Here is a 12241-nt window from a genome sequence, read left to right on the forward strand (position 1 = left end):
AATAACATTTTTTTTTAAACGGGTAACGATGTTTAAACAGCTTTTTTTTAAAAATCACAAACCGTGTCAAAATTATAAATAAAACCCCGTCACATAAATACGGTAAACATTTTATGTCTTGAAACCAGAGCAATGAATTCGTTTACTCGTTTATTATTCGGAGGAATATTTCTTCTTACTTTTATAGGTAAGTTATTTCTTCACTGATTATTTTCTTTTGTTTAAAGGCACTTAATGCCCCAAAAATGAATATATTCTATTTTTTTAAAAGCTTTTTTTAATTTTTTATTTTTGGTGTACAATTATAGTTTCAAAAAAATTACTCATTGGTCAATTACCTTAACCATCTTTCTCTTTTAAATTTGCTGGGTTTATTTTGCGATTAGTACCGTTACAGTGACTTAATATTTTGTATGGCAGTCAAAATACAACGTTTGTTTATATACTTACTTGAGGTAACAAACATCTAACAGGGTCTTAACCATTTTTAAACGATATAAAACTGATAATTGCCCTTTCCAAAGAAGTAAACATTAACTTGTTTCTGCAGCATAATGTACATTTTAATGAACATTACTATATTGTTAAATTTCATTTAAATAGATATTACATGTAGCTCTTCATTTTTTTGTATATATTTCACAAAGGCAAAGACGTAAATTTCAAACTAGAGAACAGAATAGAAATTTGTTAAACTTTGCATGCTGAAAATAAAGAGAGTGAGTCATAATTTAAATAAATTGATAAATAATGAGGGTGCGGGGGTGTCTGGGGCACATTTCTTTCTTTCTGAATTTTCTGATATTGAAAGTCAGTTTTTGTTTTTCTTTACTCTCCGGAGCAGATAACTCGTAATCTAGGACATGGCGATATCTTATTTTATCTCAAAGTAGTCTTTTATACTTCGTTTTCAGTCACTTAATTTCTAAAGTACACCATTCTGTCAATGAAACTTTTTGCAATGCTTCAATAAACATTTTTTTTACAAAAAGGCATACATAAACACATATAAAAAGTTAAAGCGGTTTAGTCTACAATGGGCACAATTTTCAAATACATTTTTTTTGTATTCCAAGTATTTCAAATATTGATAAAAACTATAGAGAAGTATCATTTGAATGTTGTTATGAAGTATTGCTTGAAAGAAAAAAATGTTGATTAAGTTCTTACTAATTTATAGTATAACCATTTTTATGATGAATAATAATTTTTGATTACATTGTATATGTAACATCTAATCAAGTATCTCACATTTGCCAACAACATTCATCTTTATTTTTTTTTGTCTGATGTTATATTTGATATTTAATACTATCAACGTAATTATTTATTGTATTATGTCAGATCTTATAGAGAATGCAGAGAATGACTGCAAAGTTTTCCCCATGACAGGAAACAAAGAACCAAGCATAAACTTCAAATCTAATGAGGATTTGTTTGCTACAATTTTGATTTTATCTGCTCATGAAAATGGCCAAATGTAAACAGAAAACTTTTCAGGGTTTATGGGGGAACCAACACAAACAAACGCGAAAGTCAGACGCAAAAATATATTACACAAAAAGAAAATAATTTCCACTTGTTACTAATGCTTATAAATTTAAATAAAGTACAGCAAGACTTAGAGAATTGTGTATGAAATATTTATTGAAAGGTAGTCTTTAGGGAAAGGTCATGATACACTGTAATTGTTCAAATTTTAATCTGAAATGGCAATCATTACTAAATGTTTGATTTTTCTGTCTTTCTATGGAGGTAGCATAATTATAGGTACATGTATAAATAGATTATAAGTAGATGTGTATATTATGTATATTATTACAAGTACAGTTGTATTTGTATAGATTAATTTTAAGCATATGTATAGATTAATAATAAATATATGTATAGATTGATGAAATTAATTATTTAAAAGATATGTTGCAAATTGTCGTTTATACCATTTAAGCGCAATAGGTCGTGAATATATAAGCGGGCTAGCTTTAATTTACCACCCATCCGTGAAGGTCCATGACATCTAACTACAAAATTACCTTGACACTGCGCACCTGAGATTATGTGGAGATGGCATGTAAACAAAATACTTGTACGTTAAAGGTGATCTATAAGATCGATTTCATGCGAATATAAATAAGTCCCACTTTATGGACAAATGAAAAGGATACAGTTGTGCTCATTTAGACGTGCCGTTTTTTATTTATTTATTCATGTGTACGAGTATGTAGGCATGTATGTATGCGCGCAATGCGTGCGTGCGTGTGTCTGTATGTATGTATGTATGTAATATAGTTCTGATCAAGGGGTTTATACTGGTTAAATGTGCTCTGATTTTATAATTTTGTAATATATATTGAAAGAATGTATCTCATTATTATCTTATTATTATCACTGCGTAGCAAATATTTAGATACATCAAGAGTCATGCTAATTTTCGTGAAAATTTTGAAAATGTATTTAGAAGTAAGATATTGTGAAGTAGTCAAAAGGAAGCAATTTACACATTTAAAACATCACACATTTAAAACAGCAATCACAACCCACGTAAATTACCAAAATGAGATAAATTTGTTCGAAAATACCCTTTACTGCGTTAGTAACACAGTAGAAATATAGTTATAAATACTGAAAAATCAATCATTTATGGCACATAACATGTAAATTATAACTTAACTCTTGAATCTTTTTACATTTACTTATATCTTAGTATATTTTTCTCAAGTTTGATTTTATTGAAATATTTTGGCTCTTTTGGAGGAATGTGGCTTTAAGCGCCGAATGGAAATTTTTTCTTGCGTATAATAGGTATATGTTTGTATTATTTTCGCTAGCTAAGTGTATTTCTATCAAAGGAAATTCATTGAATTTTTTGTCATGACGGGACTATAATAAGGGACTCGAGATTTATGTTCCTCTAAACCAATAACTTTTGATCATTCGCTCACTCCGTTTTTTTCCAGAATAATTATTCTAATTGTGAAAATGTGCTAATAATAGGCTTTAAGGCTGAAGCAAAGTGTCTTATTAACATGCCTAGTCACAAATAACATCCCAATGGGCAAGACTTCAATACTTTTATAGTTTTTGTCTTGCTTTAAAAGTAACAGGTAAAAATTTCTATTTCAGTTCATGAAACAAGTTCGAATGAATGTATCGACTGTACCAAATGTCGAAAGGAATTTTATGTGGATGGGGAACTATCGCCGGACTGTCTAGAGGGTTGCAAAAGTGACAAGATGGATAATGGTACATATGTTTTATCTTTTATGCAATAATAATTATTCTTGGTGCTGTGGAAATGGCAAAAAATCAGTTCAATTTCTCAAAGAATTATTATTAAGCCATATAATTACCTTTGTTTGATAATTTTAGTTTACAGAGCAGTCGCTTTGTTTTACAAATGTTTTTTTCTTTTCTAAAGAATTAAAAAATATTGATCTATTTCTGAGGCATATTGTGCCTTTAAGATTGAGGTTCCAAAAGCAAAAAAAAAGCCCGGCTAAATACTCGTATTAACGAAAAATAAGGCGTAGAGTATGAATATGTTCGATTTTGCTTGGAATAGTTATTTCCTTCTTATTATAATAATCATCATGGAGGCATAATCCGAAAGACTGAATTTAAAAGTGACAAATTATTTTAAAAATCAAGTGCTGTTGTCTTTTTTAGAGTACATTTGTAGTTCTTTACTGCTCAATTCGGTCAGTGAACGTCACTGTTACAAAGAACTGCCCTATGAATACATCTGCGCCTTTTTTAGCTTTTGTTACAGTTCTAACAGGTCCCTCCAACAGAGGGATTTTGGCCTACACATTACTTACAATCACGCATTTGGTTTAAGTAATATGGATTCAGGTCTAAAGTGGAGAGTTGAAGGAATATAATGATACATATGTATGACTGTAACAAGTTATCTTTTTCTTTTTTTATTCAGAGATGATGAAGCGATGTGCCATGTCGTTGCGATGTACTACAAAGGAGGGTGTACAACAATGTGCGTGCACCCACCAGGCTTGTCCTACCAGCGGTAGCCACACTTTGAAGCTACCAGTATACCTATTGCTGTCATACATGTTTGCCACTTTATCTCTAAAATATCTTGTATGACCAAATATTGTTAATTCTTGAAAAACTGTAAAACTGTGTATCATGTAGAGTAGGGACTTGTATACGAGGAATTGTGATACTGCAACCATTCCTAAGATGTACAAAAACTTTATTTTTATTACATTTTTCGTTATGTATATTTTGATATTTTCTCCTTTTGTATGATTAACCTCACTGTATTTGCATTATGAACTCGACTTACTTTGAATTTGGTGCATTGGTTATACAATGGTTTGAAAATACCAAACTAAGGATTTAACCACAGGAACAGCTGCGTATGGAGATAGAAAGTCCTAAATTTATTTAAAATCCTAGATATTACCCAGGGCTGCGTTTCATAGGAAGTCCTAAGTGTATCCAAAATTCTAGATATTACCCAGGACTGAGTTTCATAGAAAGTCCTAGGACTTTTGACAAACTATAACAATAGCTTAAGAATGTTTCAATAAATAATTTTACCTGTTGTGAAAGTCTTAAACTTTCATTAATTTCATTTTCCTGAGAAAAGTTAAAAAGATACAATAACACACGCTTCAATATGGTTATCTGCATGGCTTTTAAGACATTGGACAAGTGGTGACATTGGAAACATATCTTTGAAGCACAAAACTGTCTTAACTTTGGTCCGGAGACTGATTTAAGGGCTTTTCATGAAACGCAACACTGATCGTTAGCCAATACAAGGAACAATGGAGTTATGTTTACATGTATATCTTGTTATCAAGAATAAAGAAAACAAAACAAAATTGTATTGTTTTTTTCATCACTCATTTTATTTATATACAACAATAAGTAAAGCACAACAACACGTTGTCCTCAATAATACAATGTATGGTAATAAAAATATCATCATCATTTCAGTTCAGTTCAGTTCAGTTTAGTTCGTTCATCAAGTAACGATGATTAAATAAGAAAATATGTACAATTAAGATATATCTAGATATATTATCATATTCCTTGTTGCTACCAGCTTTATACCATATATTTGTAATTTGCCACATTAATCCTCCCTTGGTCTCATTAATTAAGTTATTGTTGTATTTTACTTACACCTTTTGGCCATTTGGAATGACACAACAAAATAAAATGTTCTGAAAATTCAAACGCTCTAAAAAACAATAACAATATACATACATTGTATTTGTTTAACATGATTTTGAATTTCTATGGAAATAAAAAAGTGCTGTTTTAAAGAGAAAGTCAGTATTACATAGCAGTAATCGTTTTTCGAAAAGTGTTCATTGCAAGTGATGAGTCTAAAGGAAAAAATAGTGCAATCGGCATAATTTAGAAAAAAAAATATTGTTTAAAAATATGTGAAATGGCAGATTTAGCAATGCGTGGTGCCCACTGCCCATGTTGTTTCAAAACGTGATTGAAATTCTAACAAGCAAAGAACCTGCCGCAGCAGCTGTTAAAATACAAAATCAGTTCGGGATAGTGGGTCTGACCGTCAAACTCAGAGGAAAAAAGTGAGCCACGTCAGCTCTACATAAACCGACAAGATGAGAGAGATTCTTTGAGTGGAGGTTATAGACCCAATTACAGGCATACTGTAAGATCAAGTGACAGTGATTGGGCAACATTATCGTTTAGGTAGACGATAGGCCTCCTGTGGGTTTTGGAATGTTTGTAATAGGAAATGTGATATTTATCAGAGAATCGTAATCTTAGAACATTGTAATTTTGATATTTTGGCTCTTGCAGGAAAACACCTCCAGGCAGATGAAAAGATTATTGGTGAGGAATATACTTTAATTGGGCATAATAGAAAACATTTACGAAATGCTAGAGTAGGTACAGGAGGTGTTGCCTTATTAATTTAAGATGAATTTTGAAATAATTACAATTTTTCAACAATTGTTAAGGAGTATGAGGGGAATTTTATGGATTTATCTGTCATGTTAGAATAATTCATATAATGATATTGTAACTTGTGTTTGCTTTTTACATCCTAAATATTCCACAAGTCAAGTTGATGGAAATGAATTTTATGATAATCTCTTGTATAAAATTGTGAAATATCCTTAATAAAATACGTGGACTAATGTTTATGGAGATTTCAATAGAATTTTCTATGGAGATTTTAATAGAAGATGCTCCAATGAATTAGATTACATACAGCGTATTAAGAACTTACCAGACCGAGATGTAAAGGATTTTATAACAAATTCATATGGTTCTCTTTTAATAATTTTTTGAAAAATGTAAATTTTTGTATTTTAAATGGATGGAGAATATGAAAAGTAATGACTTTACTTTTATTTGACCACAAGATGCTTCTGTGCTAGATTTTTGTTTAATTCCATACGAGATACTTCATGGTAATTTTGTTTATTTTGAAGTAATTTCAATGTAAAAATGTTTAGATTTAGATCTCCTTTTGCACATTTTAACACATCTGTCACTCCAGATCATTCAATTCTATAATGGAATATAGTGTTAAAATGCTGTAAACTGTATAAATCATACAGGTCCAAACTTCGACACAGGTTTCCGTCTTTTCATGACACTTAAAAGGTAGATAAGTCATTTCTTTCTAATCTAGAAACACTGCAAGAGATTTTTCGAACCATTGATCTGATGGAGAAAGCAGCCAGGCTGAAGATGAGTCAAATTTAACATTCTAACACTATCGGAGATTTCTGTTATATAAACAAAGAAGGTCGGAAGCATGATATATTTCACAACAATGCAGTCGCCGTTCTTATTTCCTCCCTCTATATTTTTAAATCGAAAAATTCAAGGTGTCATTTTGTATGAAAAATCTGATAAAAAAACAACAACTTTTCTTGAATTCAAAATTCTCAAAATGTTTCTGCAAACGGTAGACTAAACGACATTACTTTGCAACCGACTAACAACATTTAAAGAACGTTTCTACTGAAAACTCTGAGGTGAAAACAAATTTTTTCCACCAAACATATAGTCCAACTATATTTTCATCCTGACGTGTTAGAATCTAAATAAATTTTATTAATTCTTCGGGCATTGTAAAATAATCATGCACGGTTTTTCGTTCAAATGCTTTTAAATTTATCACTCAGGCCTATCGGCGGTCGTGATTATATTCCTACGCCGTTGAACTCAAACCGTGCATAATTCTACAACAGTGCACTCAGATTTATATCTATGTCCTAAAATTTGCTATTGATGAGGTGCGTAAAGGTATATTGCATGTATGGAAAGGCTCTTGGTCATGATGAAATACCGAACGAATGGTTGAAAATGATTCAGCCTTGGTTATGCTTCATAGTCTGTTTTACAGATGTTACAGGAGTGGAAGTGCTCTCTCCAATTCGTAGACAGGACTGATTTTGAGAATTTAAGGTATGCTGAATCCGATAAAGGTGGATACCAAATTGAAAAACTTGACCTCGACCATTGAAATGGCCATTTAAAATGACCACTAAAAATTTCTTTATCATTAATGAATGATAGATCAAATAAAGATTTTAAGGAAAGGAAAACCCTGAAATTTGTCATAAAGGATGTTTAGATAAAAATTAATTAGACACCAAAACAGAATTAAAAAAAAAAAAAACAATCCAATAGGGCCGAAAAATCCAAGATGGCAGACATTTTTCTATAGGCAAATATAATAGTAATATTATATTATTATGTAGATAGTACTACACTTGACTCTTCCCTGCCCTATCTGCTTACAAGTATTTTATCTGGCACTTTATGCAAGCATATAGAGTGGCTACTCGATGCATATTTACATAGCGAGAGGGGGTTAATTAATGGCACCTTTCTCTGACTACTCTTGGGTTTTGGTGTTCGTTTTTCTGTTTTCGGTTCTCGTCGCATTTCTCTGCTGTCAGTTCTTCTGTTATTGCTCGTGACTTTCGTTTTTCTGTTATTGGTCCTCGTCGCAGTTCTCTTTTTGTCAGTTCTTCTGTTATTAGTCGTGATCTTTGTTCTTTTATAATCGGTCCTGATCTCGGTTTGTTTGTTGTTTTGTTTTTTTTTGTTTTTTTTTTTGTTACATGTTCTGTTATCGGTTCTCGTCTCTGTTTCTGTTATCGGTTATCGTCTCCGTTCTTCTGTTATCCGTTTGTATATTTCTGTTATAGCTTTCTTCTTGTCAATTCTTCTGTCAGCGGTTCCCGTCTCTATTGTTACATGTTCTGCTATCAATCCTCGTCTCCGTTGTCTTGTTGTCAGTTCTTCTGTTATCGGTTATCGTGTTCGTTCTTCTGTCATCGGTTCTCGTCTCTTTCCTTCTGTAATCAGTCCGTTTTATGTTGTCAATTCTTCTTTCATCGGTTACCGTCTCTGTTATCGATCCCCGTCTCATTCTTCTGTCATACAGTTTTCGTCTATGTTATTGTGTTATCGGTCATCGCCTGTATTTTTCTGTTACCAACCCTTGTCTCCGCTTGTTGTCAGTGCTTCTGTTATCGGTCCCTGTCCTGTTCTGTTATCGGTTCTTGTCTCCGTTCTTCTCCATTTTTCTGTCATCAGTTGCTGTCTATGGTATAAGGGACCCTGTCTCTGTTCTTCTTTCTTGTCTCCGTTTTTCCTTCTGTTATCGGTCGTCGACTTCGTCTTGTACTTTCGGTGCCTATTTCCTGCTCCGTTAAGGTCTTCTCTTGTTTCTATCGTTGCCGTCATTCTTTTTCTATGTCCTGGTTTTGTCAGTCTTATAGTCATTTATTCGTTCAGTGGAGTAGCGGGGGATCGAACTCACGACCCCTTGATTTGTAGGCAGACAGTGTTACCACTGCACCATAGCGACCGCTCTGAATAATAACCGTTTTTGAAAATCCTTTAAACATTAAATACTATTTCAATAGCTAACAAAGGGTGTATTACAATTATATTTTAACACCTCTACTATGTAGCCAACCCACGTGACTTTTATATATGGTCAAAGAAAATATTACTCGATTTATAACAAATAATATTTTTAAAGATGACTTTGCTGTTACTTTAAGATATCCTGGAAATCTATTGAAGGGTGCCCGGAATTCTAATGTATATCGAATTATGTGATAATCTTCTTGTAGAATTATCTCAAAACCGTGACTGAATTCCAAAATTTTCGAGAGCTGCCATGGTAAAGCAAGCACGCGTAGCAATAGCCCGGTTTCAGACATGGTATGACTCGATGAAAATATGGTGTTGTTATTGTTGTAGTTGTTTTTATCTTTAGCTTTAAATTTCATATTAAATAGTCACTTATTTTTAAACAAGAAAGTAAGCATTTGTTGTTTTCTGTATTTTTGTTAAGAATATATGGAATATGTATACACTTCTAACTTTAAGATTTCTTTTTAATAATCGTATACCTGATTGCAGTTATAATTGAATCTAAACAATGAATTATGCAGATATTATTTTCGGCAATAAACAACAAATAAAAACAAAACAACACATAAAAAATATGCAGCATACATGTGTAATGTTCACAATGTGCTGATAAACGGCTCTTTATTAATTTCAACATTTCAGCAAGTGACACATTTTTAATTGGACAGAAATGTTGTTGTAACCATTTAAAAAGTAGGATTTGTAAATTTGTAAGTTGGATATTTTTAACCTAGTTTGCTCAACACTCAATTAACACATTTTTATATATAAACCTGAGGTAAAGAAAATTGACAGAAAACAACTTTCATAGATTGAGATACAGCCAAGATGTCGTAGATATTTGGGTTACAAAAGGATTTTTTTATCCTGGTACTGTTTTAAGTAGGATATACATATTACAAGCTTATATTCTTAAAATAATGTCCCGCCTTAATTTAATTTTGTTAATACGTGCAATTATGTAATTATTATGTCTTTAGTTAGTTAAAACATTACAGCACTAATTGAAATATAAGATTGCACTTCGATTTCGTTGGTAATGTTTACGAGAACTAATATGGAGTATATAGAGGACATTTGTTTGTGTGTAAGATGAAATTTTTCAGTATACAAACGAAGTGAATGGTGTGTGTTAAACTACCACACAATCTGTCAAAGGTATTGAACATTAAAAGCAAATCATAGAAAACGTTGTTTATTAAAGTCAGATTTTTTATTTTTTTTGTGCACCAAAAGTGCTTCAATTATTGGAGAAAGGCTGTTCATCGTTACTTCCGCAGTAGCACAGTCGGCTAAGTGATTGACTGATGTGTGAGAGGTTTATGGTTCGATTCCTACTGTTGCCTTTTTTAAGACCTATACTGTTTTTTGTTGTTGTTGTTGTTGTTGTTTTTTTGTTGTTGTTGGGGGGGGCAGTATATATTTTAAAACACTTTTTGTCTAAGTTTGTGTTGTGTTTATGGCATTGAAAAGACATTTTTTTACATTTCAAAATAATTTTTAAATATTCATTTTAAACAATAAATACCATAATAAGTGCAAAATATATGAAAACAAAATGAACAACTTAAAAAAATCATAGCTACAAATAATGTTGAAAATTACGGAATACCTGAAGTGACTTTTTCCACATTTTCTCCCTGAATTCAATTCGTTTTTACGAGATAAATAATTCCCTGTTAGAAATATTATTTCGTTTTAACGAAATATTAAAATCTTAATTACGAAATATTGATTCGTTAATATTACGAAATATTATTTCGTAATTACGAAATATTAATTTGTTATTACGAAATATTTATTCTTTGGTTATATTTATAAACTAAGTTTATTGTTAGATATAAGTCAAGTAAACAAAACATTAAAAGTGATTTTTTTCAATCTTAGTCTTATACCTTAACGCGCTAGTAAAACAGTACTGTATATACTGTTTATTGAGCCATTAGGCTTATAACCGCTTTATTTGTAAAATCTGATCATATTGAATAATCATTTGATTTTGACAAGAATTAATAATTGTCTCATATTGTATCATAGTTTTAATGACCAATTTTAGTATTTTTAAGCGGCCATTTTTAATTGACCTTTTGAAGGTCAATGTCAATTTTTTTAATATTCTTGGTATCCAACCTCATCGTCTTCAGCATACCCATATAAGGTTAAAACACTCAAGATATTACTTGTGCTAGCATTCACATTTTCTTAAAATCAGTCCTGTTTATGGTATCATTACAGCAATTCCCAAGTCTACTACAGTAGATGCACTTGATCCTCTGTCCTATAGGGGCATCACATTGGCTCCCTGCAAGTATAAAATTTACAGTAGTATTTTAGATAACCGTTTGAGCAAGTGTTTAATGATAATAACTCTATTTGTGGTAATAAAACGGTTTTTATAAGTGTAAAAGAACAGTAGATCAGATCACTTACCACTTTTATTGAAACTCGTAAATTAAAAAGGCTTCATACATTTGCCTCAGTTACTGATTTTAAAAAGGTATACGATATGTTAGATAGAAATTGTTATGGGAAAAGTTGCGGCATTTGGGACTTGAGGATAGACTTTTTCTCAAGCCATTATATCATTGTATAAGGATGTTAAATGTTGTGTACGTGTAAATGGTTTTGATTCCCTTCCCACCGTTTTGATATAAAGTGTAGTTTGAAACAAGACTGTCTCCTGTCTCCATTGCTTCTCAACTTGTATATAAATGATTTAGCATCTTTGATAAAAAGCTTAGATAAAGGTTTCAAAGTTGATCATAACAAAATAAGTTTTCTTTTTATGCAGACGATGTTGTTCTCTTAGTCGAAAATGCTGATGAATTTCAGTTTATTTCAGATCATTTGTCAGATTTGTCATCATACATGTGATCTTTCGCACATCGGACACAGCTAGTCTGGTTTTTTCCAATGAATATAGATGTGACTTGTTGCTTCTAAGTATGCATATGGCACAAGGAAACACTTGTATGGTGCCCAATGGACATTTAGCCTTATAGGCATTGATTCGATTCTGTTGAGAAAGTAGCTATAATGCCTTTTTTGTCTTCGTCAGTTTAATGTAATTTATTTCTGTAATTTTGGAGAAAATTTCTTCTTCGATTTGTTCAAAATTTTGTTTATTTGTAGTCTGTTTTATTTCAGTTAAACATTTATTGTTAAGGATCTAATAAGATTTTAGCGACAGAAAAATTGTGATTATTCTAATGTTTATCGCACCATTGACCTGTTTGCTTTCTTTTCTTTTTTGTTTCAAAAATAAATCTTCTTTTACGTACTTGAAAATTAGGGCCCTACTTATTCTTTCTGATTTAAC

General features: G+C 31.4%; 2 protein-coding genes across 2 annotated transcripts in view; both read left to right on the plus strand.

Moving 5' to 3' along the window:
- The window catches only part of LOC132722400 (uncharacterized), a 34399-nt gene that overhangs the window by 242 nt on the left and 21916 nt on the right, over positions 1-12241 (plus strand). The gene's annotated exons all lie outside the window — the stretch shown is intronic.
- Positions 28-4850, plus strand: LOC132722402 (uncharacterized). The gene is made up of 3 exons (XM_060706902.1): positions 28-187; positions 3124-3243; positions 3932-4850. Exons 1-3 carry the CDS (start codon positions 133-135, stop codon positions 4102-4104), a joined length of 348 nt encoding a protein of 115 aa, XP_060562885.1. The 5' UTR covers positions 28-132; the 3' UTR covers positions 4105-4850.

Source organism: Ruditapes philippinarum, unplaced genomic scaffold (genome assembly GCF_026571515.1).
Source record: "Ruditapes philippinarum isolate M1 unplaced genomic scaffold, ASM2657151v2 ctg7874_1_1_1_1, whole genome shotgun sequence".
NCBI classification, from domain to species: domain Eukaryota; kingdom Metazoa; phylum Mollusca; class Bivalvia; order Venerida; family Veneridae; genus Ruditapes; species Ruditapes philippinarum.

Excerpts from the sequence above, each read along its gene's own strand:
- LOC132722402 (XM_060706902.1), top strand. The coding sequence starts at position 133 with ATGAATTCGTTTACTCGTTTATTATTCGGAGGAATATTTCTTCTTACT. Across the intron at positions 188-3,123 it reads ATTTCTTCTTACTTTTATAG|TTCATGAAACAAGTTCGAAT; the intron begins GTAAGTTATTTC and ends TTTCTATTTCAG. Across the intron at positions 3,244-3,931 it reads AAGTGACAAGATGGATAATG|AGATGATGAAGCGATGTGCC; the intron begins GTACATATGTTT and ends TTTTTTATTCAG.